Below are 27,216 nucleotides of genomic sequence, written 5' to 3' on the forward strand. Positions count from 1 at the left end.
TTTAGAAATCCTTCTGCAATTGGGCGTTTGGTCCTTGCGTCGCTAGAGGAAGAGTCCTTGTCCGTCATGCCCAATGTGGTTGCGTCATACTCTAACGCGCGTCTTTCTCTTCTTTCTCTATCTCTTTCTCCTTCTTTTCCTCTTTCTTACTACTTGATCTTATCTGATCCTCTTCCTCGCCCTTTCTACGAAAGGAGAGGAGAAGGAAATGATCACAAACTCGTGTGGAAATCAATCTATGACCATTACACTGTACTGAAGATGATGAAAGGTGCCTTCGTGGAGTTGCACAGCCGAAAGACGACACACAGTCGTTTCTAGTGCAGCCAGAGGCCTCTGATTCAGTCGAACGCATATCTCTACGTAGTAAATACAAAAAATTCTCACCTGCCTAAGAAAAATCGAGTTCTCGCAAATAAATTACCAATTGTGGTTTCGTGCAATAAACAAATCACTCAAAACGCAGAATTAGAACCAACCCCCTAGGCGACAGCGGCAGCCGCGCCGGCTCGACTATCCACCATAGCCCTAAGAATCTTCCACTCGCTCATTCTGGGGTCAAAGCACTCAACGGTCGCAAGACGCGATCGACCGTCGTATCCCCCGCAAACGTAGGCCATTCCCCCGCGCACGGCGACAGCCGGCCACGCGCGAATCGAATGCATATGCGGCAAGCGTTCCCACCGATTCGTCATCACTTCGAACTTCTCAGCGACGTCATAATAGACGTTGACTGATCGATTGCGACCCCCAAACGCGTAGAGGGTGTTATCGACGACGCAGACGCCGACGCCGGCACGAGCGAGAGTCATGTCGGCGCCGAACGACCACGTATTGTCGACGGGGTCAAAAATCTGAGATTTGAGGTCATTTTAGGGGGTTCCCTCTTTTCTTTTTTCTTACCTCGACGCTGCTGTGGTGGATTGCGTGATCGTGACCGCCTACGACGTAGATTTTGTCGTCGAGAACGGCGACGCCGGCGCCTGATCGATTGAGTCGCATTTCGGGAAGGGCCGTCCATTCGTTCGTTTGCGGATCGTAGCGTTCGGCTGTACTGTAGCAATTCTGCGCGTCTTCGCCGCCGAAAACGTAGAGATATTCTACAGGACGAAAACTACGGTAAAACGTCCGCTAAATGATGATTTCGGCTATACTAGACTCTCAAGATCAAGCCTACTGACTCTATAGAGCAAAAACTACGGTTAGGCGTCCCCTAAACTGAAACTAAATAATGATTTGGGCTATACTAGACTCTCAAAATCAAGCCTACTGACTCTATAAAGCAAAAACTACATACAGTCAAACGTCCCTGATGATTTTACCAACCCTAAAAGTACGGTTAGGTGTCCCCTAAACTGACACTAAATGATGATTTGGGCTGTAGATCAAGCCCAATGACCCAACTAAACCCTAAAAGAATCTCAAGGCTCTAAGTTAACTACATCTCTCCTATACTAATGATGTACTGTAGCTTACCGTCAAGAGAAGTAACGCCGACAAACGAACGTTCTCGACTCATTGGCGCAATCGCAACCCACTTACTCTCCTTCGGATCGAATTTCTCGCACGAGCTCAAATACTGCGTGCCGTCGCGCGATTCCGCCGTTTCGCACTCGCCCCCAACAACGTACAAAACCCCGTCGACAGTCGCCATGCCGACAGCCGTTCTCACTTGCATCATAGGCGGTACGACTTTCCATTTATTCTCTTCGATGTCGTATTTTTCAGCTGTATTCAAACAATGCCGGCTATTTCGTCCGCCGACGACGTAGACCGTCTCCGGCGGAACGCGATGCTTCATTGACGGATTGTCGGCGCTGCTCACCGCCGCCGCGATTCCGCGCACGAATGCCTGGTGTTCGACGTTCGATTCGATGATTTCGTCGTTGAGAACGGTGGTTAGGAGGTAGTCGCGTTTGAGGAGGGGAAGACGGACGGTTTCGTGGAGAATCTCGGCGACGTGTTTTCGACGCGAGGGGAAGTCGTGAAGAAGCCAATTACGCGCTGCTTCGTAGACGGCTGTTTCAGACCTAACCTAAAGAAATAATAAAGGGAATAAAAAACCATAAACTATACATATAAAAATCATGAATGCTTGGAGAGAAAATCACGTGAACTCTTGCGGTTAATTCCTGAACTGCATGAGTTCACAAACTATGCATAGTCACAAATATTATACGGAAGTTTCCACTGCATATATATACATGTAGCTCATGGGCAAAAATAGGATAAAACCATGAACTATATATATAATAAAAATCACGTGAACTAATGACACAAACTATATGAGTATGAGTAAAATAATAAATAGTGACTACCGTACATAAAACTCTTCTTACCTGCAGGCCATCTTTCATAAGCAGCCCCTTGGCATCTTCCCATCCCAATCCCAAAAACTCTTCGCACCGCGCCACATCAACAAACCTTCGACAGACAAACCGATCGACTTCTTCGACCAATTCAACGCATCCGTGCACGTCAGCAAACGATCCAATCCCGAGACAATTTCCCGGCTCGATCTGCTCCTCCAAGAACTTGCAACAAGCATCGCGCAAAGACTCGATTTGAAGCATACTCGCCGCCGGTAAAAGATCCTGAACGTTTTCGTCCGAAACGACGACTTCGCCCGTGTAAGCGTAGTCGAGAATCGTTTCGAAGGCGTCCGGATCGATGGATTTGAGTTCGATCGTCTCCTGGCGGCTCTCGCGCATGCCCGATGAGAGCATCGCTTTTAAATATGGAATCGTTGCGACGAGGACGAGTTTGTGGGCGCGGAACGTTCGATTGGCGACGGAGAGTTCGATGTCGCACATGGCGTTCGTGTCGCGAAGTCGTCGCAGGGCGCCGAGGACGTCTGACGCGTGTTCGGGCGTTTTGAAGGCGCGTCGACGTTCGTCTGCGTCGTTTTCGCGCAGTTTTACGCGTTTCATGCGTTTCGAGAGAAAGCCGCTTTCGAAGCCGAGCCTTTGACGCTTTGGGCGACTCGGATTCATCCTTTGTTTTGCGTCTGTTTTCTTTTCCAACGCGAATTTGATTTTGATGTAGCGTGCGCGTGTCGGCACGCCTTCTAGGTCATGTGTCTAATAAACAAACGAATAACCCGGATTTTTCTTTCGCACGAACTTTATGTTGCTCCGGCAATCGTCTCGAGCGCTAACGAGCTTTCTAACGCCGTGCAGTCGGCGACTAATGTCCTTCTGGTTGCTCAACAGCGTGTTAACATTATCGAGACCAAAGCCTACGTCAGCTACAGGCACTACCCCAGCCAAGGGCAAGGAATACAGCCATTGGATACCAGCCTATGCAATAGAACAGTATTACAAAGGTACAGAAAAGCATTGATATTAATTTATAGTCTTGACCTCACAAACAATGGCAGGTATTCGGTCTCTATCTGACCCCTTCTACACTAATCACACGCCGTCTCCCTTTTCCAGACGATGAGTGGAAGAGTAAACTCACAGAAGAAGAGTACTACGTCACTCGTATGAAAGGAACCGAAAGGGTAACGCAGTTTCCATCTCCTCCTCGCCTGCAAAACCAAAATCTTTTCCTTAGCCTTTCAGCGGAAAATATTACGACCTCAAGGACGACGGTACGTACGTCTGCGTCTGCTGCGGTGCGCCGCTTTTTCAGTAAGTAGAATTTGAGTTTCCTTGACCACGCCTACACTATTTCCCAGCTCTGATCACAAATATGAGTCTGGTACTGGCTGGCCATCCTTCTATGAGGCGTTGAAGGAGCAACAACAGAGCTGCGGTAGTCAGAGTGAAAGCAACGTCGCTCTACACGAAGATAGGTCTCATGGAATGGTTCGCACGGAAGTAACCTGCAAGAAGGTAAATAGATTAATTAACGAATTTTTATATATTGATTCTTTTTTGTTAGTGTGGTGCTCATCTTGGTCACGTGTTTCCTGATGGACCGAAGCAGACTGGCGAGCGTTACTGCATCAATAGCGTCTCGCTCAAATTCGAACCAAAGAAAAAGTCCTAGAGAAGAAAAGAGAGGGTGGGGCAAAACTGAAATTGTAGCAGAATAGCTAGCTACAAATTCACATGCATGCATTTGATTAATATCAATCAATCAATATCGTGCATTATTTGTGAGGTGTGTTCTTTACTAGACTTTTGACGTTTTAATTAATTTGACATCATCTGTTACGAGCTCTTCTTCTGATTCCTCTTCCTTCTCCTCCTCCTCCTCTTTCTCCTTGTCCTGTTGCGTAAGCTCCACAAACTCAGGCAAGGCAGGCGTCTAAGATAAAAAGCTCGCAGTGCAGTCATACAATGCGTACGACTCACCAATACTTTCCCACTCCACAGAGCCTTTGTATCGCCGTTCCGCCACGCAAGAAAGAACACCATTCCCAACGTGGATGGAACGAGATAGAGCAGCGCTGGTTGACCGCTTTTCATTAGCGCCAAAGCGCAATAGGTAATGCCCAAGCCAGCCCCGTAAGCTGAAAAAAAAGCCTGAGAAGAAAAGCGTTTGCAAGTCTGATCGCTTACCTAGGATGACGGGAAAGAAATAGCCTCGAAAGACGAATGCAGAGTGTCGCTGTCTGTCTATAAGAAGACAATAGGAAATGAGGAGTCCTGTGGGGAGAAAAATATCAGCTGAGGCAACAAGAATTATTAATCTATTGCCTGGAATAATCATATCGCCAAATCCAAGCATTCCTTCGTTGTGACAAGCACTGTAGTCCGGGTCAGCAGACGGAAGTCTCAAAAGTAGAGGAAGCTAAGACAGATTGGGGAAAATCTCTTCGAAATATCAATTTTTCTTACAGTTTCCTTTGCGCCCGACCCAGCCCGACCTCCCGTCGCAACTTTAATCATAATGCTCTCCTTCGACTAATAAGAGACACGTCGCCAAGACAACGGAAGAAATCAAAACGCTCTTACTTTCGTAAAGAGAGGAGTAATAAAGACAAAGAAAACGTCGTAGATAAGAAACAGAATCATTAACGTAGTACAAGCCTATAATAAATCATAGAGTGGGACATAGAGATGCAAAGCCTACTTTAAGACTCTTCAGAACAACTCCCTTATAGATGTGTAATATTAGAGCTATGCCCAATATGTCTTGCAAAATCCACGAATACCTAAGCACGGGTTATCCCTGTATGTAACCTTCTAATTTTCATACCATTGATGACGTGCGAAGAACCAAAAGAGAGGCAAGCCTAGACTAATCAAATAACTCGCGACGGAGAGAATCGTTGGAGGAGTCTTAGCAAACGGCACTTTCTTAACAGGGCACCTTTATAATTTTCAATAAAAAAAAGACTCTTTATTCCCTCTTTGCTCCTACCTGCACTGAAATCGCTGGGGCAAAAGATCCGCAGCTGAGGCAACGATGTCAGATAGACCAAACCATGAACCAAGAGCAAATAATGCCAGGACAGCGTAAACTAGAAGAGGGAGGCTCATATAGGTGGAGAACTAACGCTAGGTTTCCTCTCACTTGCGTATTTGTAGAAGTAGTATAAGAGAAGTAAAATACCAATAACCATTCCCAGGGTAAGTAGAGTGCAAAGTACGGAAACGCACGTTCCCTGACTCTTTTCTTCGTCTTGTGCCCTTAATTAAAAAGACAAATAACTGATAAATGAATCTCACCGTAATGTAATCGAACTTATTGTTCCTGTTCTGATAGTACGACCAAATGGGACCAATAGATACAATGAAAATTGCCATGACTGCCATCGCCAGTTCGCTGAGGTCAAAAGACTTTGGCTGGAGTACGTAAACAGTTACAGGCGGCAACTGAAAAAAAAGAAACCAACAAATCAATCAATCAAGGAAAATATTGAGATATAAATTCTGCTTACGAGATAATTATGCCGGGTTTTAGTCAAAGCACGATAATCGGCTTCAGCCAGTGTCAATAAAGTCAAGCCAGGATACATATCATTGCTTACATTCCACTGCGGACCTGACTGGATTAGATAAAAGCCATCGTTCATATTCTTATTAAGGAATTCCTATGTAGGTACCTCATCTGATGATATGATGACCAGTTCCTCATTCCGTAACAACAGACCCGTCAAAAAGTCGTTCGCCGTCGATTCGTCGCATTCAGCCGTCGCAACGATAGCCGTCGAGGCCCTCAGTCGAGGATAAGGCGGTTGACACGAGTCGATGAGAAGCAAATCGAACTGTTTCCGGGAAAAGGTTCGGTTCCCTGTTTCGGGTCCCCTGGAGCGGAAGGCCTCACCGCGTTCGCAACGAAGTCGTCTTTCGACTTGAAAGAACTGATGTCGCCGTGGAGATTAGCGCAGTATCGCGAGTGCTGCGATTGCGGGCGTATAATCGCTTGAACTTTCGATTCCTTCGCACGAGAGCCGGTGATCGCCTATCGAAGACTTCGTTTTTATGATGGGATATCGCGCTGCTTTCGTACGTACGGTGATAACGAATAAAAGAGCCGTTGCACGCATTTTGTTGACGTAACCTATTCTTACGACAAGACGTAACAACGGAAAAATGACGGCGGACGACGAAAGACGTCAGAAAGCGCTTGCTGACTATCGCAAGCGATTGCGAGAGCATCGGGACATCGACGCCAGTCTAAAAACCAGTCTGTTAAGTCTAGCTTCAATTGGGGCCCCCCTAAATTCTACCGTAGAACGAGAAAAGCTCAAGGAGCTAAGCAACGAGTTCGAAAAATCAGAGAACAATTTAAAAGCACTCCAGAGCGTCGGTCAGGTGAGTCCACAACCCAAAAAGCACCGACACAAAGGAGAAAACGATCGCGAATTCTTCTTAGCTGATAGGCGAAGTACTGAGACAATTGACAGAGGAAAAATGTAGGAAAACACACTTTTAGTAGGTCTTACAGATAATACGTGCGTATTAGTCATAGTGAAGGCATCGAATGGGCCTCGCTACGTTGTGGGATGTAGACGTCAGGTGAGGGTGGAGAAGAGAGAGAAAAAATACGATTAGAAGGGCAAAACACTTAGGTTGATAAGGTGAAATTGAAGCAGGGGGCCCGCGTGGCTTTAGACATGACCACATTGACTATTATGAGGTATGGGGGGAGGGGAAAAAACTTACGGTATCCCATGGGACTTGGAATTGATTTTATATAGAATCCTTCCTCGCGAAGTAGATCCCCTCGTTTTTAATATGACAACTGAGGATCCGGGTGAGGTGTCCTACTCCAGTGTCGGCGGTCTCTCCGAACAAATACGAGAACTTCGCGAAGTAGGGTCAAAAAAATCTAAATAAAGTAATAATTGCGTATACTATAGGTTATCGAACTTCCTCTAATGAACCCGGAACTCTTTCAACGCGTTGGTATCAACGCGCCCAAGGGATGCCTCCTATACGGCCCACCAGGTATTTAATTAATTAATTTAGGTATTTAATTAATTCTTGTTGCTTGAAAGGAACGGGGAAAACTCTATTGGCTAGAGCAGTTGCTAAGCAGCTCGACGCCAATTTTCTCAAGGCAATGATGCTACTCTGTTGCTTTTAGAAGGATTGAATTGGCTTTTTAGGTTGTTTCAAGCTCTATAGTTGACAAATACATTGGGGAGAGTGCGCGTCTCATCAGGGAAATGTTTGGTGGGTAATAATAATGAATAAAATAGATAATTATATACTCAGGTGGCCAGCCATTGCCCGGACCGGAGTACAGTATATGTACTCTGCCCAGTGAGATAGAAACTCCGCCCAGGGAAACATAACTCCGCCCAGGGAAAACGAAACTCCGCCCAAAGAAAACGAAACTCCGCCCAGGGAAAACGTAACTCCGCCCAGGGAAAACGAAACTCCGCCCAGGGAAAACGTAACTCCGCCCAGTGAAAAGGTTCTCTTTTCACTTGGGCGGAGTTACGTTTTCCCTGGGCGGAGTTTCGATTTTCTTGGGCGGAGTTTCTCTTTCACTGGGCGGAGTTACGTTTTCCCTGGGCGGAGTTACGTTTTCCCTGGGCGGAGTTACGTTTTCCCTGGGCGGAGTTTCGTTTTCCCTGGGCGGAGTTATGTTTCCCTGGGCGGAGTTTCTCTTTCACTGGGCGGAGTTACGTTTTCCCTGGGCGGAGTTACGTTTTCCCTGGGCGGAGTTATGTTTCCCTGGGCGGAGTTTCTCTTTCACTGGGCGGAGTTACGTTTTCCCTGGGCGGAGTTATGTTTCCCTGGGCGGAGTTACGTTTTCCCTGGGCGGAGTTTCGTTTCCCTGGGCGGGTTCCCTTTTTACTGGGCGGAATAGAATAAAATGAAATAGTAATAATTCTCACTTGTTCTTCCTTCCAAAGGCTACGCACGTGATCATCAGCCCTGCATTATTTTCATGGATGAAATTGATGCGATTGGAGGACGCCGCTTTTCTGAGGGATCTTCAGCGGATCGCGAAATACAGCGCACTCTCATGGAACTGCTCAATCAAATGGACGGATTTGACAGACTCGGACAGGTAAAAACCCTGCGAAGAGAATCGCTTATTCTTCTTCAACGTCATTGTGTTCAGGTTAAAATGATTATGGCCACCAATCGGCCTGACACCCTTGATCCAGCCCTGTTGAGACCAGGACGCCTCGATAGGAAAATACGTAAAGAACTTGATATCTCTAATTTAAATCTAATATATCATTCCCTTTTGTAGAAATTTCACTTCCAAACGAACAGGGCCGACTTGATATATTAAAGATTCATGCACTGCCTATAACAAAGCATGGGGACATAGGTAAGGGGGCTAGAAGTGAGAGGGAAAAGGTTTAAGACGTACGTACTTTGCTTAGACTACGAGGCTGTTGTTAAGCTTTCAGACGAATTCAACGGTGCAGATTTGAGAAATGTTTGCACGGAAGCAGGTCAGTAGCAAGCTCAATTATTTAATCATAAAATATCAGTATATGTTTTCAATATTACCTTATTTTCTTACTAGGAATGTTTGCGATTCGCAACGAACGCGATTACGTCGTCAACGAGGATTTCATGAAGGCGGTGAGAAAGGTCGGCGAAGGGAAGAAGCTGGAGACGAAATTAGAATACAAACAAGTGTAGAACATCGTCCGCTCTCGTGCAAGACACTCGTTCTGTGTTGTGTGATTGAATGAATAGAAAAAAATTAGAACCTGACCTTCTATTTCTCGGTTTCTGTGAGCGCTTGTCTCATAACGGCATGCATTCGAACGCAACCGTCTACAGATTCTCGCAGCGCCTTGATCAACGTCCCAGAGTCGACCCTGCCTTCGCTAAACAGACTTGCCACTTCATTGGACCCGGGTAAAAGAGACAAGACAAGCGATCCATCGCTCTAGACGAATATCAACGGGAGAAAATTAAAAATAAGTGATTAACATACGGATGGAGCTGATAGTTCCTGAGGAGTCGGATCCAAGAGCATGTTGGATGACTTACATGCCTAGAACCCAAACTAAATAATTTAAAAAAAATTATTATTGACTTACTACAGAACAACTTGGCACTAGGTCATACATTTCTATTCCAGCGTCCGCGAGAGCTGTCGAAGCGCAAGTCATGGCAGCAGAAAATGCTTTGAGAATTGATAGAATAAAGTCAAATATACAAAATTGATATTTAATACCATTTCCACCGTCCTGAATTATATTGACATATACGTCTATTTCCGCTCTTGGAAATTTTTCCTACATGTTTAATTAACTATCGGGGAAATTTTTAATATAAAGTGATTACCAAACATATGGCAGATTCTAAGGTCTTCTCCATTAGACAACCTAATTCTCTCTCCTGACGCGTCTAAAGAAAGAATTTCCTAATAATCAATATTGTTATTATGACGTGCCCTGTAAATTGAAGCCTGTCTCTGAATGGTCGAAAAGGGGAGAAATTTAAAATAACAGCTAACTTTTCCCTTTAAAAAATCGTCGTGCTTTCCCACATCTCGTGGACCGTAGCTGAGAAACCAAAAAAGATTAAAATTTCGATTGCTTTGAAAAAAACGTTCGTACACGGAACATATGACTTTGGTTTCGTCTGTTTCTAAATAGGCAGAACCAGAAGCACGATTGACGACACCCTTTTTCAAGTCTGAGAATGTGCTTTAATTGGGAAATAAAAATTGGTAACATTTCGCTAGATACAAGTGGGTCGGAGCTCGGAATTTTGCCGTCCATCAGCTCTTTGTCCATTTCGAAGAACCTAGAGTATTCAGTCACAACTATCTAACCTAAAAGCAAGCCTACAGGTGTTTCCGATGGACTGGCGTCAATAGGAGGCACGCTTTCAATTGCAAAAGACATTTTTCGGTTGTTTTTAGCGCACGCTCAAATTTTTTACTGCGCATGCTTCACCTACTCTCTCATCATGGATTTGGTCGAATTCGTCAAAATCTCTCGCATCGGTGGAGTCAAATTGAAGAAGGCGGGCGAGAAAGATCGCATCGGCGCGCTCTGCCTAACAAGCCATCAAATGATCTTCTCGTGCGAGTCGGACGATCCCGCTGAGACCTACTACAAGGAAATTCTTCATACGAAAGTCGCGAGCGTTCAACGAACGTCGCCGACGTCACTACGACTACGCCTGCGCGACTTCGACACGATCCGTTTCGGCGGAATGACTGAAACGGATGCGCAGAAGTGCGCAGAGACAATCGAGAGCCTATCGCAGATTTCCGATGCGGAACTTCGCTATCCGTTCTACTATTGTCCGCGTTTTACGTCGGCTGTGAGAAACGGGTGGACGATGTTCGAAATCGAGGCCGAATTCGATCGCATGGGCTGCCCGCCGAACAAGTGGCGCGTCACGAAGGCGAACGCTAATTACGCCCTCTGCGAGACGTACCCAAAGTCAGTCATAATACCGAAAGGGATAGAAGACGAAGGTTTGGCTAAGGTAGCGCGCTTTCGTCGCGACGGTCGCTTTCCCGTATTGAGTTACTATCACCGTTCTCGCGAAACGGCGATATTGCGATCGAGCGAGCCGCTCTCCGATCATCGGAGTCGCGAGGACGAGAACCATCTCAAAGCGGCGCTAATGCCCGGCAAACGGGGTTTTATAATCGATACGCGATCGCACGCCGTTGCCGGGCAACGACGTAAAAGTCTCGGTGGCGGTGGCGTCGAAATCGAGGCGCACTATCCCCATTGGCGTCGCGTTCATTGCGCCGTCGCCGAACCGTCGCGTCTAGCCTCGGCGATTGAAAAATTCGTCGACGCATGCCTGGATCAGACGTCAGGCATGACGTCATGGTTATCGCGCGCCGAGTCGTCGAATTGGCTCAGTTACGTGTGCGATTTGCTTACCGCCGCCTGTAGCGTCGCCCAGTGCGTCGATCGCGACGCGTGCACGGTTCTCATTCACGGTTCCCACGGCGTCGACACGACGCTTCAGGTGTGCGCGCTCGCTCAGGTCCTATTAGATGCGCACGCGCGAACCGCGCGCGGTTTCCAAGCGCTCGTCGATCGCGAATGGATTCGCGCCGGACATCCGTTCGCCGATCGGACCGCCGCCGCCGCCGGCGATCCCGTTTTTCTTCTCTTTCTCGACGGCGTCTATCAAGTAATGCGCCAATTTCCGCTTTCATTCGAATTCAACGATCGGCTTCTCGTATTTCTGTTTGACCACGCCCACGCGTCCCCATTCGGTACATTTTTGGGTAATTGCGAACGGTCGCGCGCGCAACTTGACGTCGAAAAACGTTGCGCTTCCCTTTGGTCGTATCTCGATCAGGAATCCGTTTCAAGTGAATTGAGAAATCCGCTCTATAGACCGCATTCAGGCGCTCTTTGGCCATCGGTTGCCGCGCAGAGTTTTCATTTTTGGCAGCGTCTCTACTTGAAAGCCGACGTCGGACCAAGGCCTCGGACCCGGATGGACGAAGTCATTCAGGACGCCGTCAAGGAGCGACGTGAACTCGACGAGAAACTAGGCGTTCTCAAGGACGAATTGAGACAACTAAGAGAATCTGTTAATAAAACGTGATTGAGATTTTTCTTACTTTTTTTCTTTCTTTGTTGTATCAATCAATCAATCTTCGAGTTAAAAAAATCCACGCATTAATTATGTACAGTACCTCCTTAAACAAAATTGTCAATAGAAATACGTCGCTAGACTACGCTTTAGGTATACAAATACTCTATGACGATTTCATTCGCTTCACTGCGTGTTGGAGAGACGTTCGAGACGGAATTTTCTACTCGGCGAGCGACGTTTTGAGTGTCGCGCGCGACTCAAATTGATGTGTCGCAATTTAGAGGGAACAGCTACCAAAAAAATAATATATATCGGGGAGACAGATTCTCTGCTATTTACTCACCTGGCAGGTCAAAAGTCAGTGCGTACTCATCTGATTCCAGTTCGTCTTCCGACGACAAAACGTCGCCAAATGCCACGTCCGATTCCTTAACACTAGTAGGCGACATTGGCTCTTCTTCGTGAGAAGGAGACGGAGTTAATAGACTGATGGACTCCGTGACAGCCGCTCTGAAGCATCATTGATTTAATTTCAGTAAGAAAAGTGAGTTCAGACCTTTGGTTTTCCAGTTCTTCCAATTCTTGCTCAACAATCCGCTGCTCACTATCCAGTTCCTCAATATCATACGTCACGACGGGAAGAACGCTGTCTGTGTCCTGTTGTCTCCCCTGTGAGCACCAATCAAACGTTTTCTATCGGCGCAGAGAAGCTAGAATCTCTACCTCGGCCAAATACATCGAAGATCGCTCTATCTCGGTCGAAATCGTGCTCAAATATCGCGATCGCGTATAGGATTCGGCGTCGAGATAATCGACATTGGAGAGAACGGCTTTGATTTTCGCCTTTTGGCCGTCAATCAACGATTCAACGCACCTGCACAACGGGGGAAAAACGGTTCGAATTGCTATAGAGATTCGCGACGCGTAGGCAACGTGCAGTCTCTGCTTGGGAAGATCGGCGAGCGAATCGAGCGGCGACGTTCCCTCCGGCGGTCGCATGAGACACTGGGAAAAGATAACGGCTAAATTGTACGTAGTCATCTTATTCGTCTTCTCCTGCTGCGAAACTCTGAAAACGAAAACAACTCCCAAAACTAATCGTATAGTCGACTTTTTTATATATACCTTGCCAAATGAAATACTACGCGTTCTAAGGTGTTTCTATTCGCCTTGGGTAATTGACTTGCGAGCGCGCAGAGAGCGTCGTATCGCTCCTGCGCGTCGCCTATCTCCGTCGCTTGCAGGAACTCGGGATAGGCGCGAAAGGTGACGAGAGGCTCGGGTAAGTCTCTCAGGAATTGCTTCACGACCGCTGCGACGCAGTAGACACTGAAATTATCCCACACAACGGCAGATACGTCTAAAAACCGCTATACAAATATTTTCTCTAATGAAATAAAGCGCCGACTTTTTGTCAATTCTTTTAATAATTTCCGAATTTCTACAGACGAACCCGATCTCCTATAAATGCCCTCAGTGTACAGGCCTACAAGAAGAGGAAGAGTGGCACTCGAAAAAATATATTTTTCAATACTGTACCTTTAATTTCGATAAAGTGTAAGCAGCTCTCCAAAGCGACGGGAGTTCTCGATCCCGGTTGAGCGACGAGTTCGCCTATAGTCTGTTTCCCTTTTCCCTATTTCGTATAGTGTACGTGCACCAATAATTTTTTCTTTTTTTTCCTGACGTACGTCAAAGGGAGCGCTCTTCTGATTTCGAACGCATTTCGTGCTAATGCGACTGACGCAATTTTCGTGACATATCACCTTGCAAACTGCAGGCAATATATCGAAAGAGTCGTGCGCTATAGAACCTACACTGGCACACGTAGCCGCGATCCAATAGACGTATCAACTCGTCGCACACTTCGCACACGGTCTGCACGTTGCAGTTCTCCTCCTTGAACTTGTGCTTGAAATATTCCTACAAAGAAACGATATTCGCACCGTCGACGTTCGCGCCACGAAAACAGACCAATTTCTTCTTTTCTTTCTTATTCATTTTCGTTCGTTTTTTCTGCTTCTTCTGCCCAAACGGACTCTCTAATTCGGACGTAGGTACCCTATAGGAAATCGAGATTTTTTCAAAGTGGAAAGGAAGTGATTTTTTCTTCGTCTGCCTTGTCGCCACGAATTCGTCGAGCGACGACTTGAAGGCGTTGACGGCCATCGTGACGGGAAACGTCGCCGCGATTTGTTTGACGTCCAAAACTTTCTGCAAAACGTCGCTGAACATATTGTGAAGAACGCTATACGTGACGGACACGAAAACAAAATTGTCTCCCTGAATATAAAAATTAAAAAATACCCGAGTTGATTAATTAATTAATTAATTAATTAATTAATCGTTATTGGGTTTGCCTTCACTGCCGATAAACTTAGGAGATTCTTGTGAAATTCTTTTAGAGCCGATTTGAATATGACGTCGATGACGTTGTCGCGCTTTCCACTCTGCTCACTCTGTTCCTGAAGCACGGCAATCTAGGGGAGAAAAGAACGTAGATTGAATAATAAAGAGTTCTATTACCTTAGCGGAAAAAAATCGCTCCGCGTCTTCGAGATCGCGAGAATTTCTGATGACCTGAGCGGCTGGCGGCGAGCCGACGTACGACGAGCTCTTCGCTCCGCTACCGCGACACGGCGCTCGATGATCAACGCAATGACGATGAAAAGCCAAATGACAAGCTAGAGAAAAATCTCTATATTGTCCCATATGTCCTATTCTCTTACCTGAGCACTTGAAGCCCTGTTTGATGAGACCAGCGAGAATTTTCGAGCAGACAGAGCATCTGGTTAGACGAATGAACGTCGTTGGTTTGAGCGAATGAACGCTCAAGCCGGGCGGCGGACTCGTGACGACGAAGTGAACGGGCGTCTCGCTGTCGTCCGACTGACGAATGATACTGACAGTGGGAACATTGACTAAGACGGGAAATTACAATAATAAAACTAGACTTTTTATTTATCGCACCTTTCCTTCTCAAAACGACAGCTTCGTTCAATCTCAACGCCAACGGCTTTGGCTTTGGCGACGATCCCGGTGGCGGCGCCGTCCGACTTCTCTCGACTGGCGAAACGGCGCGTTCGCCGCCGCCGCCGCTTGGAGCCGGGCTCTCCGACACCGATGACGGCGTTCTCGAGGAACCACTTTGTTTCGGTTCAGACTTGGGTGAGCGACTGGAAGACGAATGCTCTTCGTCGGTCGAGCCGCGCCCTTGCCACTGGGAACCAGCCAACGCTTGCGTCACTTTTCTCTCCTTAACGACAGACGATAGACGTTCCTAGGGGCAGAGAGTCTTCGATTCGGGGGAGGGGAAAAAGGCAACGTTTTGATACCTGAGTTGACGGCTGAGATGCTGACGCGGCTTTCTTCTCCTCGATTCTTTTTCGATACGCCTCGGCCATTTTTCTCACCCTTTCGAACGCACGCACGGGTGAATGTATCCTCAAGTGAGCGTGGGTTTTTTTTTACCTTGTATGAGTTCTCGGAAGCTGACCAGAAAACGACGCCGATGTTCTATTTAGGTCGCTTGACTTAGTAGTCTGCTGCAATCTCACGCCCGTACCTACATACAAAGGAATGTACCAAAATTCAAAAATTCTACGAAAAAAACCCCGGACTTCTTCGAAGTCTTGGCGCCGAAAAAAGTCCCCTACCACAAAAAATCATCAGATGAATACAAATTTTAAAAATATATATTTACTTTTCATCGTTTTTATTGATGTTTACGTTCACACCGGCCTCTAAATCCTTATCGGAAAAATATCAAAAAATTAATATATCTATCTCTTTTCCTCACAAACCTTTTCCAATTGAACTTTTCGTAATTCCCGTTCCCTCGCCGATTTCACTCTCCAGCTTCTCTGCAAAACGACGGCGGCTCGTTTCAAAGAAACGTAACGTTTTCGACTCCGATGACGTCGCCATGCGCTCTGAATCGCCAGCGCGGCGGCAAAGCGCTCCTTCTCCGCGTAGAACATCTTACGCGTCGAGTGCCCCCGATACCAGCTCTGAATGACGACGATTGCGCGCTTGACGCGCAGATAGCGCAAGCGCTGGAGACACATGCGCGTCCAGCGCTGAATGACGACGATGTAGCGCGCCAGGCGATTGTTGAGGCTCGCTTGGAGTTGTGCGTGAAGTCGACTGCGCATGAAAACCTCAAAAAAAAAGCAAAGACTATTAATTATTTCGTACTTTTTTTTTATTTGTTACTTTTGTTCGACCGATTTGGTATTGATTTGAATCGAGTTTCATGTCGGAAAGAAATCGTTGGATTGACGGGGAACTGCGAAGAAGTGGCGAATACAATCGACGAAATTCCTACAGAGCGACATTTGCACACTCGCCCCACCCCCACACAAAAAAAGCCATTTACCTCAAAAGTGTAACGTACGCTATAGCCCGACTTCCGTATTTTCACCGTATCAAGCATCCCCGTATAGCGAAGCTGACGAAGAACCATTTCCCGATCAAACGACCTGGGAACCTAAATAAAATTCAAATAAAATTCCCCCTCCCCCACGCGTTACACCAACCAAGAACTCATTCGACTTGATGCATCGAATGAAATAGGGACGAGCTTGCAACAACGTATCCATCAAAGCCGAAAGCGACGTCTTTGATAGACGATTCAATTAATTAAATAAACTTTCCCCCCTCCCATATGATTTATATTACTGTGAATTGAGCGCCGACAGTCGCCTGTCGTCGCGTGGATAGCCGAGCCCCCGTCACGCCGCCGATGAGAAAACCCCCGCGATTTCGACTTTTCGCCTCATCCGCCTCTTTCTACAAAAAAACAATCAAAAAATCGTTAAATTTTCCTCAAGAAGAATCACCAGAAGTTTAATTTTCGACATCCGATGTTTCCTAAATAGAGATTATAGAGCAAAAAAAACCCTGATTTTCTATCCTGGTACTTTGAAAATCGTGCCGCTTTTGATGACTGTCGACTAAGGGCTCCCTTAGACAGAACACGCTTGCGATCCTCACTCAAAGCCTTCTTCAATCCGCCGGCGCGCGACGGCGGTGGCGAATCATTAAAGGAAGAATCAAGCGACTTGATTTTCTCTTGAACACTCAACTTATCCCTTCAACAAAACATTTGTGAAAAAATCGAGAAAAGGTACGCTATATCGCACCTTCTCTTAGGAGAACCAATCTTGCCACCGTCACCAACTCCCAATCTGAAATTTAAAATATCCTCGACTTGTTTTTGATATTGAATTGGCTCACTTTGCGTTGACGGTTCGCTTGTCTCCACCGCTAGCTAGTGGCTGTAAAAAAAAGACTATATCTACTGTAGAATTCTTTCTGTTTAATTTATTTGCCTTGTCGCCGTGTTGCTTCTGCTTCTGTTCGTCTTCTTTTGAATCTAGAGCGCCGTACGGTTCGCGTGCGCCGTCTCGGATCGTTCTTCGACTCACTTTTTCGCTTGACGACGCAGAGAAGTGTCCCGCAAAAGTAGGCAACGCAACGCAGAAGATTCCAACGTCGCACGACAACCGGATCACTTTCTGAACTCGACATCGACTTAGATAGATACATAAACAAAAAAAACGCACTTATTATCTGCCTCAGAAAGAGCATAACGCTTCCTTTCAACACGGCCACAATATCCGGTCTAACTAAATCGCTATTCTTCTCACGAAATCCCTACAAGACCAGAAATCGAAATTTCAATTTTTTCCACTACTAATTAAAAATACCAGTAGATGATACTCGACGCTTCCGGCATAGTGACGAATTCCAAAAACGGGATCCTTCTTTTTGATTTGGGGTTCGTAATAGTGCAAATGATCGCGATGTTCCTTATTGAATTTATCGAAAAGCGTGTAATCGGTCGCACTGGCGAGTCGGCATTCGTCGTCAAGGAGCTGCATGAGCCCGTTCGGCTTCCGAGCAATTAAATCAAGACACGCCCTATTGTCTAAATACTCGATCGACGTCCAACGAATTCCCTCCGACGCGTATTCCTCCTATAAGAAAACTTAGTCAAAGTCTTGTGGAAACGTGTTGGGTTGCCTGTTCGAGACGAAATATGTGCTGATTGAAATAGAATTGAAGTTGTTCGTTGGCGTAATTGATGCAGAATTGCTCGAAACTGTTCACGGGAAATACCTCGAAGCCGAAAATGTCCAAGAGACCAATAAAACGACCCTAGAATCAAAATTCCAATAAAAAATAAAAACAAATCACGCGAGAAAATATTATACAGTGTGAGCACTTCGTCCAAGACGACCAATCAGGCCCTTGTTACTCTAAAAAAATATATAAAACGAAATCAATTAATATACATTATTAATTAATTAACCTGTTCGACGATCCAATTGAATAGCGAACCGTAGAGCGACTTTGCCATTGCGTCTCGCGCGGCGACCGCCTTAAAAAAACGCTCAGAAATCCGACTCCCATTCAATCCTAACCTACCTCGTCTTTCGAATACGGTATAAGAACGGTTTCGCCTCGCGTACGATTTCGTCGGACCGTCAGCGCAGCGTAAAGAGTTTCGAATTTCACCTTGAGGAGGGAACTAAGGGGGAGAAACTTTCGCCTACGTCATCGTTTACTTGTAATAAATCGGAAACGACTTTGAGCTGGGCGACGTTTTTGACGTCGACGCCTTCGCTGTACGCTAGATCGGCTTTGCTTTCGAATAGGATGTTTCCTAGGTGAAGAACGGCTGCCAAGACGGTGAAAATCCTAAAAATCACCAAATTTTTTTTCGACGTGGTATTATGGGAGAGTGAATAATTAATTACCATTTTTGTATTTCGGAAGAGAAGCCGACTTTTTCCATCGATTGGATGAGCACCGTGAAATTCGCCTGTTCCTTTTCCTCTGATAAATGCAAGCCACCCTTAAAAAAAAAAAGAACACAATAGCAAAATCTCTATCTCTCTCTTCAAATATTACCTGATTAAGAAAATGAAAATATTCGGGATTCTTGAGCCACAATTTTCGACGCAAAACGTCATCCGCACCAGCCAATAAATAATAAAAAACGTGGTAATTTCTACACAAAGAAACTAACACTTCTATAGAGAGAACCAACTGTGTGTACCTCTCTCGTGGCGCCTGATAAACAATACGCGATTTCTCGAGAAGATATTTCTCAATCGACGCCCCAATAAAAGCGCCGTCCTCGCGAAATTTCAACGACAAAAACTTTCCGAAACGACTCGAATTGTTATTGGAAACGGTCGTAGCATTCCCAAAAGCCTATAAATAAATAAATAAATAAATAAATAAATATGTATGTATTATGAATGACCACTACTCGAGTATAAAAACATTTTTCCTCTTTACCTCTAAGACGAATCCGGAGGCAATGATCTTTTGTTCGACGCCGCCGTGCTTTAATTTATTGCTAACCGCCATCAAATAGCGTAGCATGTACTTCGTGCTCTCCGTTTTGCCCGATCCGCTCTCGCCGCTGACGATAACGCACTGGTTTCGCTTTTCCTTGAGCATGCTTGTATAAGCGGCGTCGGCTATTGCGAAAATATGCGGCGAAACGGCGACTTTGTTGCCTCCGCCGCCGCCGCGATATAAGTCGAAGTGTTTGGGCTGATAGAGGGGGATGAGGCGGAACGGATTGACGGCGATCAGGACGCTTCCCACGTATGTGTAGATCTCGTCGCGTGCGAAGCGATTCGAGAGGTTTTCCAGCATTGTGCTTTCGGTTAGATCGACGAGCGCGCACATGTCGTCGACGTCGAGACCGTGGAGCCCGTTTTCGTCGCTCGCGACGGGCATTTTGCGATCGAAATCGCTTCGGGAGGGCGCCGTCGGTCGACGGGTCAATTCAGTCATTTTGCCGGCTGTCGAGCGCGAGTTTCGCTAGCGGGCGAACATGTAGGCGAGTGGACACACTCGACCCACAAAGGAATTCACAAGAAGACACTCACTTAGCCCCCCGCTCGCGACTACGCTCTTTAGCGTGCGTTTGAACACACCCATGTAATCAAAAAAAATACTGTACGAAAAAAATATGCAAAAAATACGAAAAAATATGCATCAGCTCTTAATTACTTCTGACAAAGGCAAAACGTTCGAAAGCTTGTTTTTGCGTTGAAGTCAAACTTCTAAAACAATTTGTGATCATGCTCTTTTTCAATGTCCGGCAGTTGACGTTGGGAAGAAATAACGACTTTTTCGTCCACGATATTAGATAGGAGGAGTTGCGTGAAGGGACGTCTTCGTCTTTGACGTCTTTGCACAAAAACTGCGCGTGGCATTTCGGCCATTTCGGCGACACTGTAACGTACATGTGAACCAGATCATCACCGGCATCCTAATTTTAATTAATTAATTAATTAGTATCTCGAGCTATTTTCTCGTACTCCACTGGTCACATACCTTTCCCGCGAAATAAAGATCGCCCTCGTCGTTAACTGCCAATTCTTTATCACTGGCACGATTTATCACACGGGTCATACCGGTAGTTATATTTCGGACATAGCTGAACTTCGAGGTTTTGGTTTCTACTAGTACTACTCCTGGAGCCGTCGCGTTCGTGTTTTCAACGCTGTAGTACCCTCGAGTCGCCAAGTTCTTACAATGAAGTCCAGGAACCATATAGAACTACAAACGTTTGTGTATTCGCTAAAGCAAAAGTACGCCGGTCGATCAATCTTACATCAACCGAATTCGCCGCTCCTGTGAGCAGCACCAAAAGAAGGCTCAGAAGAAAAATTTTCATGTCGCTGTGTTTCCTTTAGCTCCGTGTGGATCAGTTGTACTTTTCGATTCTGCAGCCCCCTTTTATATACGCCAGGCCGGCGATTTACTGGGCAAACTATTACATCATCTTGGGAAACGGGGGAAAGGATAAAAAAAATCGCCGGTGCCGCGTATGGCACGGAAGCGAAAGACTTCCTCCCTTCTCAACTAACATGTCTCAAGGAATACGCGACTGTATTAGCGAGCAAATGCAGGCAGACTCGTTCTCGAGGCGGCGCTCTCATAAACTCCCTACTTTCTTCGTTTTACAATAGTACGACCAAGGCAAGCCCGAATAGGGCTCATTACTAAGCGGAACCAAAGGAGTAATCAAATAGAAACGAATTAGAAGTATGAGGTGTTTAAAAAAAATGTAGGAAACCTTTTCTACAACATTGTCACAGACTGGATGATGATGATGATGATGAAGGATTTCTTGGAATACAGCAGCAGCAGCAGGAAAAGGACGCTCTCTACGTTCGGCTCTTGAGAATCGACTCCTCCATCTTCCCAAACCACCTAGGTACAAAAGAAAAGATAGAGAATCCCGCCCCAAGGACTCCATTGGTCCCAACCTTCGATACTCCAACTCCGACGTCGCGTAAAAATAAAACGGACGCATGTCGGCACGAGGCGGCTCGGCCATGAAATAATGTTTCTTTCCGACGCAACTCTGCCGTTTGAGCGTATATCCGGCCATGTGCATGACCCCCTTCGCCGTCTGATCAGTCATATCGAGATAATAATAGAGACAGCCGCTCTTGAGAACGCAATAGCGTCGCTTCCACGATTTATGATGGAAGCCTTGTTTGAACAGCCAACCGTGGCAGTCGGGATCGCGTATCGATAAAGCGGGAGCGGATACGTTGTGAGCGCTACTGCCCATGGAGAGCGACGAGGGCGGGGACGACGTCGTCGACGAAAACGACGAAGAGTCGACTTCGGAAACGATTGTAAGAGCCTTTGCCCAACTAAAGGAAAAGGGGGTCGGTTTCCTCTAAGGTTTCCTCTGAAGGGAAGTTGTAGTAGTGTGCGACTACGTATTCCCTCCTTTTCGCCTAGCTAACAACTCTATCCCCTCCTTTCCTTCCAAAACCGCAAGCCGCTTCCCCCTTCCTTATCAAAATTCGGTAGCTAACTAACTTCATTTAGGCTAACCTCGCGAACCCGTTTCCGTCAGAAAGACGACACGCGCGAAGTTTCTTACCTATTCATTTCTGCTTCGGATTCGGTGAGCATGTAGTACGTTCGAGCGCCGCCCTTTATCAATTTAAACGCCCATTTCTTGTCCAGATCCAGCGCTTTGCTAACCGTGTACCCGCGCAAGACGATAGCTCCGAGAGGCTGAATATCCTGCAAAAAAGAAGTAAGACTATGTCGATTTTTTAAAATAGTTGTTTAACCGATTCGTTTTTGTAGTAGTAAAGGCAGCCGTCCTTTCGCAAGACAAACCAGCGTCGACGCCAATTCTTGCGCACAATGCCCGTGCCGCCCTGTTTGGTCATATAGCCAGACATGACGGGAGCGCCTACGAGATTCCACTAGCTAAGAAACCCCCCCTGGGTCACGTACTACTAATACTCACTAAGTGATTTCGTCGTGTTTCTCATAAGCTGAAACGATAGAGTCAAAGGCTGCGGTCCTATTAAAATCTTCTATTAGATATAAATGTACAAAAGGAGCCCCTATCTTACCCTCCGCTATGTATTTCAATACAGTGTCGTGATTAACGTCCTCCACGTTCCTGCCATTCACTTCGATCAAGAGCCCACCCTCTTTGAGACCTGAAGCCTCCGCTTGGGATCCTACGAGAAGCCGTCGGTTGCCAACGGCGACAGAAAAAAAGGAGACACCCACCCTTGTCTACGCCGCTAATCCAAACGGGTCCGTCGCCGCGAATCTGAAACCCGTATCCTTTCTTCGATTTAGTCAACGTTACCGTATTCGTTTCCGTATTCCGCGCTTGAAATACGACCTCTGACGCCGATCGAGCGAGTGTCCGGCGCCCCACGCGTCCGCCGGCACCGGCACCGGCGGCACCGCCAGACATCATTCTCCCCAATTCATCCCAATTATACGCATCCGGGTCATCGCCTCCGTTACCGCAATCTCCGTCGTTGCTAAGCGACAACATGGCGACGTGTGCGGAAGCGTCGGACGGCGGCGGCGAAAGCGACGGCGCGAAGACGGCGGCGAGCGTCGACGGCGGCGGCGGCGGCGGCGGCGTTTCGTCGACGGCACGATTCGATTCGATGCGAACGGCGTCGTCGCTCATGCTTAGAGTTATCGTTCCGCCGCGAAGAAGAGCGGCGCCCGTCGCCGCCGTCGATCGGTTTTCGGTGTTCGATTTCCTATCCGGGGATTCGCTCATCGATTTTAGCTTTCTTTCGTAGTCGTAGTCGTCGTTTTCCGCTTCGATTTCGTCGCTTTCGTCGCAGGACGTTTCGTCGTCGTTTGCTTTCTCGTTTTCTGACGGCGATTTCGACGTGTACGTCGGTGGAAGTCGACTTTCGTCGATTCGCGTGGCGTCGTCGTCGTTGGAGATGTCGTCGCTCATCTCCCGAGCGCTTCTGGAGTGACGAGAAGCGGCGACTTGGAGGGTTTTTCTCGCGTTTATGGCTTTGCTGTTAGCGCGAGTTACACATGACGTTGGTTTAGTGACGTCAATATAGATGCCGACAGAAAAGTGCAAGGACATAGACAAGCATCAGACAGAACAGTACAGAAAGTCATACTCATAGCTTATTATGAATCGTTCCTAAAAACAAAAGTAAAGTAGTAAATAAATACATTTAATTAAATAACTTACCGCAATGAAATGAAAAAAACCGGTGTTTTTCTGACTTCATGAACGTGAATGAGTTGACACACACCTTCGTCTTTCCATTAGCAGTAAATTTAATTTGAAACTGACTGCATTTTTTCTTCTGTAGACGTAACTTCAGACACATTTTGCCATTTCTGGGATCGTTATTCTTAAATTGCTTTTTGAAATCGTTGTCGTCGCCAAGTTGAATAACAGAACGCTCTCTGTTTCGTCTTCCCCCAAAGCACACCACCTGAACGGTCAAATCGTGAGTGCCTTTTCCTAAACTGTATCCAAATGACATATATCTTGAAAAACGTTTTCTTGGCCTTTTGGGTGAATTTGCAATAGCATAGCGACTGTCTTTCTTAAAATCTACACAAAAACGCTTCCTCGCTGAAATAAACCCCCAAAGACAAAAATTCAATAATAAATATTTATAAATTAGAAACTAATTACCCGAAAAAAATTGAAATTTAGATGCTCGCCGCTTCCCTCTTTCATTGGCGGCGGAGCGATCGGCATTAGAGACAGATACTCCCGTATCGGCGAGGCACGGAATGCAGACATCAACAGAACACGCGTCGCTTTCTGTCGACTTTTTCTTCTGCAAGGGCGCTATCGATGTTCCTTCGTCGTCGTCGTCGTCTTCGTCGTCGACGAGATTGACTGCAAACGAAGCAGCGCCGCACGGATCGTTTGTGAAACCGCAATCGCCGCTTGAAGTCGAGTTATCGCAGTTGGTATCGTCCTCGTCTTCTTCGTCGTAATCGTAATCGTAATCGTCGTCGACGTCGTTGTTGTAGTCGGAATCGGAATTGTCTTCGGAGTCGTCTGCATTGTTTTCATCGTTCAGTCGTGCAGCCTCTACAAGGTACAATTAATTAAATAATTAATTATAGCCACTGTTGACGGGAAATTTACCTGAACAATTGAATGCCTCATTGGCTGACAGGGAGGAAATTTCTAGTATATTGCTAGGGCTGGGTGAAACAAAACGTACAAGCGTCCGTACAACGGCGGCCGTAGGTAACACTGAGTCGTTGACGCACGACTGATTGACTTCGAGACAGAAGAATTTTGAATCTATGGTTCCATCTCCCATAATTGTAGCGCTGCTGCGAGCAATGATAGCCGAGTCGTTTTGTATAGTGGAGTCGATATCAGATTCGACCATTTCTGCTTCGATTTGTACAGTTTCCACTGTGCGAGACATTCGATAGTTGAATGAAAGAACGGTCGAACATATGGGAGCAAAGAAGGCCTGAGATTGAACGTAGCTGTTCTGTCGGATTACAATCGACGGATCACTTCCGAGAAGATCAGCAAACGCGGGAAAAGGCGGAACAACGACAGTTTCCTCGACCAAATCTTAGATGCATTCACGTATAGCCTAATCTATATATTACATGTGAGGACTTACCGCATTGGGGTTCAGTACCAATCCACTGCCCATTATCGCAAAGAAGAGTCTGCGATCCCTGGAGAACGAATCCGAGGTCACATTGAAATTGAGCCGTGAGACCGCCGTCGCTTATTGTCACTGTTCCGTTTTGAGGGTTTGTCAGTAAGCGACAGACTAAATATTTTTCCTGCTAAGGAACTTGACATTGCAAAAGCCGCGCCGCTGCTTACTCTGAACACACAATGCGTTCACGTCGGTAGTATTGAGAAGCCTGCAATTCAAAACAGCAAGAGCGGGGTCGGAAAGAAGAAAGCCTTCCCCGCACGAAACGAAAAGATTTTGTCCGTCGTTCGACGACGTGATATTGAGCGCGCCCAATAAAATGGTCCCTTTAACGGGGCAATCTGCGCGGGGAAAAGAAAACAAATTAGCGTGAACCCATACATGATAGTCGCGGAACCAGGGCGGAAGAACTGTGACGTACTCGAACATGGGGCAAGGGTGCATTCTCGACTCTCGCTCGGACTTCCCGGGCACGGTTTCCCGCCTCTTTCGGGCCGCGGATTGTCGCAGATACGTTGTCGCGTCTGTAGGCCGACGTCGCATGATCGAGAGCACGATGAATAGGACGTCCAAGACCCCCACTCCCCGTCTGGTTCACGAGAAAAGAAAATATTTATTCTCGATGTGGAGTCTTTGAGGCTTTGTACCCTTTCTACAACTTGGGGCTGTTCCTATCCATTCGCCACAAGCGCATTGAATTTGCGCTTGACCGACAAGGGTAAAGGAGGGATTGCACGAGTAGCTCGCTTTGTTTCCCCCCACGATTTCGACGCTCCCGTTTCCGATGCGTTCAACTGCTGGGCACGTCGATGCTGTCGTAAATGAAAACAGATTTCAGTCGTAAGTGCAGACAAAGAGGGAGAGAAAAAACAACTTACGATCTACTTCCGACCCAAAGTGCTTTTTCCACCATTTTGACGACACGTCAGTTGAAAAAAATCCCGTTTGGGAGGCTGATTTTTCAAGGACGAGAAGGAGGAGAAGAGCGGCGGTGACGCATCGAGAGAACGTCATGGTCGCAGTACTGAATGCCAAAAAGCGTCGCGGCGGACGTGACGTCATAGGCTACACCTCCATGTGAACGATACCATTCTAAAAGATACTATACATGAAGTAAGGTTTATAATAGAGCATGCACTTTACCTGTCGGGGTAAGACAATGACAATATTTCTTAAGAAGCATCGCGCCTGATTCAGAACCTAAAACAAAACGGACACTGTATCAATGCTTGCCTTAGGAAATAGGAATAGATGGTCTCTCCACAAATCTGTTCCTTCTTCGGTTGATTGAAGAAAGTGATATCCGGGCGAGTTATTAATTCTATATATAGAAGAAATGAATAAATGTTTGCAGTGTGCCTATACAGTTTAGCAGATCTTTTCGACAAAGCATTCTCTTTCTCTTGCTTGACAACATTTTCTAGACTATAACAAGTCAACACTATGCGGAATTGAATAATATGTCAGCTTACCGCTCTGTTGATTTTGTCACTTCTGGAAAGCCCCTCTTGCTCTATCTGCAATTTACTCATAGACAAACAAACCAACAGAAAAAAATTGACGTCATCAACAAGAAATTCTCACACGCAAGGACATAGACAGAAAAGTACAGAGAGTCGTCCAAACTGACAACAGTTCTTTACAGCTTATTATCAACCGTTCCTAAAACAAAAGTAAACCCAATAATAACACTTAATTGAATAACTTTACCGCAAAAAGAATTGTCGCGATCTGACATGTACCTGATTCCTTTGACAGACAAACTGCTCTTTCCCGAGGCAGTAAATTTAATTTGAAACTCGGTGCATGTACCTTCCCTTCGCAACTTGAGGCACATGTTGCCTTTTCTGGGATCAAGTGACCCGATTTCTTTTCTATAGTTCGTCTTCTTGTCCTTAGCAAGTCTAACAATAGTCCTTTTTTTTTCCACAAAGCACACCATCTGAACCATCAAGGAGTGACCGCCCGCTCCTACAGAGTATTCAAACGTCATATATGTTTTGAATTTTGGCATCTTGGGCGAATTTGTGATGGCAAGGCGACCGCCTGAGTGAAAGGTTGCACGAAATTCTGTCCTCGCTGCAAGTAAACACATGATACACAAAGGTTTCTAAATGAATGACCGATTACCTTCTAAATACATAGTTGATCGCTGATTCCTGTTCTTTGTTTGATCGACGGGCCTTCTGGCTTTAGAGACAGATATTCCCGTATCGGCAAGGCACGGAATGCAGACGTCAATCGAGCACGCGTCGCTTTCAACCGACTGTTTCTTCTGCAAACGTGCTATCGGTATTCCTTCGTCGTCG

General features: G+C 46.3%; 9 protein-coding genes and 1 long non-coding RNA gene across 12 annotated transcripts; 3 read left to right on the forward strand and 7 right to left on the reverse strand.

Annotated features, from left to right (window-relative positions):
* Nucleotides 1-314: 314 nt before the first annotated feature.
* On the reverse strand, nt 315-3,289 carry LOC136198026 (kelch-like protein diablo). The gene is made up of 5 exons (XM_065987936.1): nt 3,124-3,289; nt 2,340-3,067; nt 1,477-2,035; nt 904-1,100; nt 315-854 (listed from the first exon to the last, which is right to left on the reverse strand). The coding sequence occupies exons 2-5, from the start codon at nt 2,991-2,993 to the stop codon at nt 483-485; spliced, it is 1,782 nt and encodes a 593-aa protein (XP_065844008.1). The 5' UTR covers nt 2,994-3,067; nt 3,124-3,289; the 3' UTR covers nt 315-482.
* LOC136198050 (peptide methionine sulfoxide reductase MsrB-like) lies at nt 3,106-4,167 on the forward strand. 2 transcript variants are annotated; one of them, XM_065987962.1, is made up of 5 exons: nt 3,106-3,325; nt 3,438-3,505; nt 3,559-3,635; nt 3,683-3,839; nt 3,889-4,167. In XM_065987962.1, exons 1-5 carry the CDS (start codon nt 3,127-3,129, stop codon nt 3,994-3,996), a joined length of 609 nt encoding a protein of 202 aa, XP_065844034.1. In that variant the 5' UTR covers nt 3,106-3,126; the 3' UTR covers nt 3,997-4,167. The 2 variants fall into 2 exon arrangements, with proteins under 2 accessions (XP_065844034.1, XP_065844035.1); XM_065987963.1 differs by having other exon boundaries at nt 3,110-3,379.
* Nucleotides 3,376-6,546, reverse strand: LOC136198031 (signal peptide peptidase-like 2B). Its single transcript, XM_065987942.1, has 15 exons — nt 6,413-6,546; nt 6,223-6,360; nt 6,002-6,163; nt 5,837-5,944; nt 5,641-5,771; nt 5,470-5,585; nt 5,317-5,416; nt 5,152-5,265; nt 5,026-5,107; nt 4,908-4,982; nt 4,791-4,856; nt 4,650-4,743; nt 4,512-4,598; nt 4,305-4,462; nt 3,376-4,257 (listed from the first exon to the last, which is right to left on the reverse strand). The coding sequence occupies exons 1-15, from the start codon at nt 6,443-6,445 to the stop codon at nt 4,123-4,125; spliced, it is 1,599 nt and encodes a 532-aa protein (XP_065844014.1). The 5' UTR covers nt 6,446-6,546; the 3' UTR covers nt 3,376-4,122.
* LOC136198042 (26S proteasome regulatory subunit 10B-like) lies at nt 6,474-9,064 on the forward strand. The gene is made up of 14 exons (XM_065987955.1): nt 6,474-6,585; nt 6,634-6,713; nt 6,775-6,814; nt 6,865-6,917; nt 6,971-7,038; nt 7,100-7,214; nt 7,262-7,349; nt 7,400-7,461; nt 7,511-7,577; nt 8,267-8,424; nt 8,479-8,560; nt 8,614-8,694; nt 8,750-8,821; nt 8,896-9,064. The coding sequence occupies exons 1-14, from the start codon at nt 6,492-6,494 to the stop codon at nt 9,012-9,014; spliced, it is 1,179 nt and encodes a 392-aa protein (XP_065844027.1). The 5' UTR covers nt 6,474-6,491; the 3' UTR covers nt 9,015-9,064.
* Nucleotides 6,799-8,713, reverse strand: LOC136198058 (uncharacterized). The gene is made up of 2 exons (XR_010672660.1): nt 8,249-8,713; nt 6,799-7,230 (listed from the first exon to the last, which is right to left on the reverse strand). It is a non-coding gene; the product is annotated as an uncharacterized lncRNA (long non-coding RNA).
* LOC136198048 (exosome complex component MTR3-like) lies at nt 9,045-11,392 on the reverse strand. The gene is made up of 9 exons (XM_065987959.1): nt 10,178-11,392; nt 10,076-10,133; nt 9,944-10,022; nt 9,778-9,889; nt 9,669-9,731; nt 9,559-9,619; nt 9,422-9,507; nt 9,316-9,375; nt 9,045-9,267 (listed from the first exon to the last, which is right to left on the reverse strand). The coding sequence occupies exons 1-9, from the start codon at nt 10,232-10,234 to the stop codon at nt 9,094-9,096; spliced, it is 750 nt and encodes a 249-aa protein (XP_065844031.1). The 5' UTR covers nt 10,235-11,392; the 3' UTR covers nt 9,045-9,093.
* On the forward strand, nt 10,283-12,000 carry LOC136198030 (myotubularin-related protein 9-like). The gene has a single exon (XM_065987941.1). It carries the CDS (start codon nt 10,299-10,301, stop codon nt 11,913-11,915), a length of 1,617 nt encoding a protein of 538 aa, XP_065844013.1. The 5' UTR covers nt 10,283-10,298; the 3' UTR covers nt 11,916-12,000.
* Nucleotides 11,967-19,848, reverse strand: LOC136198016 (unconventional myosin-IXb-like). 2 transcript variants are annotated; one of them, XM_065987924.1, is made up of 42 exons: nt 19,218-19,848; nt 18,973-19,130; nt 18,825-18,924; nt 18,671-18,768; nt 18,479-18,611; nt 18,339-18,428; nt 18,223-18,291; nt 18,125-18,169; nt 17,934-18,068; nt 17,618-17,887; nt 17,474-17,564; nt 17,336-17,425; nt 17,240-17,283; nt 17,145-17,185; nt 17,051-17,095; nt 16,829-16,999; nt 16,748-16,778; nt 16,587-16,697; nt 16,445-16,525; nt 16,285-16,395; nt 16,122-16,229; nt 15,710-16,066; nt 15,610-15,656; nt 15,527-15,558; nt 15,378-15,471; nt 15,242-15,320; nt 14,877-15,186; nt 14,636-14,827; nt 14,433-14,590; nt 14,267-14,386; nt 14,026-14,189; nt 13,881-13,968; nt 13,724-13,829; nt 13,598-13,680; nt 13,446-13,542; nt 13,315-13,392; nt 13,032-13,266; nt 12,844-12,975; nt 12,630-12,780; nt 12,463-12,575; nt 12,250-12,416; nt 11,967-12,196 (listed from the first exon to the last, which is right to left on the reverse strand). In XM_065987924.1, the coding sequence occupies exons 1-42, from the start codon at nt 19,722-19,724 to the stop codon at nt 12,090-12,092; spliced, it is 5,439 nt and encodes a 1,812-aa protein (XP_065843996.1). In that variant the 5' UTR covers nt 19,725-19,848; the 3' UTR covers nt 11,967-12,089. The 2 variants fall into 2 exon arrangements, with proteins under 2 accessions (XP_065843996.1, XP_065843995.1); XM_065987923.1 differs by having other exon boundaries at nt 12,630-12,975.
* Nucleotides 19,849-20,872: 1,024 nt separating this feature from the next.
* Nucleotides 20,873-23,331, reverse strand: LOC136198028 (uncharacterized). Its single transcript, XM_065987938.1, has 7 exons — nt 22,491-23,331; nt 22,328-22,438; nt 22,219-22,275; nt 22,037-22,161; nt 21,841-21,986; nt 21,209-21,604; nt 20,873-21,152 (listed from the first exon to the last, which is right to left on the reverse strand). The coding sequence occupies exons 1-7, from the start codon at nt 23,329-23,331 to the stop codon at nt 21,107-21,109; spliced, it is 1,722 nt and encodes a 573-aa protein (XP_065844010.1). The 3' UTR covers nt 20,873-21,106.
* LOC136198022 (uncharacterized) lies at nt 23,271-26,489 on the reverse strand. The gene is made up of 11 exons (XM_065987932.1): nt 26,380-26,489; nt 26,051-26,327; nt 25,786-25,999; nt 25,555-25,719; nt 25,329-25,496; nt 25,075-25,248; nt 24,863-25,018; nt 24,364-24,810; nt 23,899-24,306; nt 23,443-23,835; nt 23,271-23,391 (listed from the first exon to the last, which is right to left on the reverse strand). The coding sequence occupies exons 3-11, from the start codon at nt 25,967-25,969 to the stop codon at nt 23,369-23,371; spliced, it is 2,118 nt and encodes a 705-aa protein (XP_065844004.1). The 5' UTR covers nt 25,970-25,999; nt 26,051-26,327; nt 26,380-26,489; the 3' UTR covers nt 23,271-23,368.
* Between the last annotated feature and the right edge of the window lie 727 nt (nt 26,490-27,216).

Source organism: Oscarella lobularis, chromosome 18 (assembly GCF_947507565.1).
Source record: "Oscarella lobularis chromosome 18, ooOscLobu1.1, whole genome shotgun sequence".
Taxonomy (NCBI): domain Eukaryota; kingdom Metazoa; phylum Porifera; class Homoscleromorpha; order Homosclerophorida; family Oscarellidae; genus Oscarella; species Oscarella lobularis.

What these genes read in the sequence shown, in the direction of transcription:
- LOC136198026 (XM_065987936.1), bottom strand. Translation starts at nt 2,993, where the DNA reads ATGAATCCGAGTCGCCCAAAGCGTCAAAGGCTCGGCTTCGAAAGCGGC. An exon ending in TTATGAAAGATGGCCTGCAG is followed by an intron (nt 2,036 to 2,339) that starts GTAAGAAGAGTT and finishes TTATTTCTTTAG; the next exon opens with GTTAGGTCTGAAACAGCCGT. An exon ending in TCCACCACAGCAGCGTCGAG is followed by an intron (nt 855 to 903) that starts GTAAGAAAAAAG and finishes CTCAAATCTCAG; the next exon opens with ATTTTTGACCCCGTCGACAA.
- LOC136198050 (XM_065987962.1), top strand. Translation starts at nt 3,127, where the DNA reads ATGTTGCTCCGGCAATCGTCTCGAGCGCTAACGAGCTTTCTAACGCCG. An exon ending in AATAGAACAGTATTACAAAG is followed by an intron (nt 3,326 to 3,437) that starts GTACAGAAAAGC and finishes TCCCTTTTCCAG; the next exon opens with ACGATGAGTGGAAGAGTAAA. An exon ending in TGCGGTGCGCCGCTTTTTCA is followed by an intron (nt 3,636 to 3,682) that starts GTAAGTAGAATT and finishes ACTATTTCCCAG; the next exon opens with CTCTGATCACAAATATGAGT.
- LOC136198031 (XM_065987942.1), bottom strand. Translation starts at nt 6,445, where the DNA reads ATGCGTGCAACGGCTCTTTTATTCGTTATCACC. An exon ending in ACGACTTCGTTGCGAACGCG is followed by an intron (nt 6,164 to 6,222) that starts GTGAGGCCTTCC and finishes TCCCGGAAACAG; the next exon opens with TTCGATTTGCTTCTCATCGA. An exon ending in TCATCATATCATCAGATGAG is followed by an intron (nt 5,945 to 6,001) that starts GTACCTACATAG and finishes TATCTAATCCAG; the next exon opens with TCAGGTCCGCAGTGGAATGT.
- LOC136198042 (XM_065987955.1), top strand. Translation starts at nt 6,492, where the DNA reads ATGACGGCGGACGACGAAAGACGTCAGAAAGCGCTTGCTGACTATCGC. An exon ending in CGACGCCAGTCTAAAAACCA is followed by an intron (nt 6,586 to 6,633) that starts GTCTGTTAAGTC and finishes ATTCTACCGTAG; the next exon opens with AACGAGAAAAGCTCAAGGAG. An exon ending in TTGTGGGATGTAGACGTCAG is followed by an intron (nt 6,918 to 6,970) that starts GTGAGGGTGGAG and finishes CAAAACACTTAG; the next exon opens with GTTGATAAGGTGAAATTGAA.
- LOC136198048 (XM_065987959.1), bottom strand. Translation starts at nt 10,234, where the DNA reads ATGTCTTTTGCAATTGAAAGCGTGCCTCCTATTGACGCCAGTCCATCG. An exon ending in TTCCGAGCTCCGACCCACTT is followed by an intron (nt 10,023 to 10,075) that starts GTATCTAGCGAA and finishes GCACATTCTCAG; the next exon opens with ACTTGAAAAAGGGTGTCGTC. An exon ending in TAGAATCTGCCATATGTTTG is followed by an intron (nt 9,620 to 9,668) that starts GTAATCACTTTA and finishes TTAAACATGTAG; the next exon opens with GAAAAATTTCCAAGAGCGGA.
- LOC136198030 (XM_065987941.1), top strand. Translation starts at nt 10,299, where the DNA reads ATGGATTTGGTCGAATTCGTCAAAATCTCTCGCATCGGTGGAGTCAAA.
- LOC136198016 (XM_065987923.1), bottom strand. Translation starts at nt 19,724, where the DNA reads ATGACTGAATTGACCCGTCGACCGACGGCGCCCTCCCGAAGCGATTTC. An exon ending in ATTTTCATTTTCTTAATCAG is followed by an intron (nt 18,769 to 18,824) that starts GTAATATTTGAA and finishes TTTTTTTTTAAG; the next exon opens with GGTGGCTTGCATTTATCAGA. An exon ending in TACCGTATTCGAAAGACGAG is followed by an intron (nt 18,292 to 18,338) that starts GTAGGTTAGGAT and finishes CGTTTTTTTAAG; the next exon opens with GCGGTCGCCGCGCGAGACGC.
- LOC136198028 (XM_065987938.1), bottom strand. Translation starts at nt 23,331, where the DNA reads ATGTCCTTGCACTTTTCTGTCGGCATCTATATTGACGTCACTAAACCA. An exon ending in ACTACTACAAAAACGAATCG is followed by an intron (nt 21,987 to 22,036) that starts GTTAAACAACTA and finishes TCTTTTTTGCAG; the next exon opens with GATATTCAGCCTCTCGGAGC. An exon ending in TCCGAAGCAGAAATGAATAG is followed by an intron (nt 21,605 to 21,840) that starts GTAAGAAACTTC and finishes CTTTTCCTTTAG; the next exon opens with TTGGGCAAAGGCTCTTACAA.
- LOC136198022 (XM_065987932.1), bottom strand. Translation starts at nt 25,969, where the DNA reads ATGACGTCACGTCCGCCGCGACGCTTTTTGGCATTCAGTACTGCGACC. An exon ending in TGAGGCATTCAATTGTTCAG is followed by an intron (nt 24,307 to 24,363) that starts GTAAATTTCCCG and finishes TGTACCTTGTAG; the next exon opens with AGGCTGCACGACTGAACGAT. An exon ending in TAAATTTCAATTTTTTTCGG is followed by an intron (nt 23,836 to 23,898) that starts GTAATTAGTTTC and finishes GGTTTATTTCAG; the next exon opens with CGAGGAAGCGTTTTTGTGTA.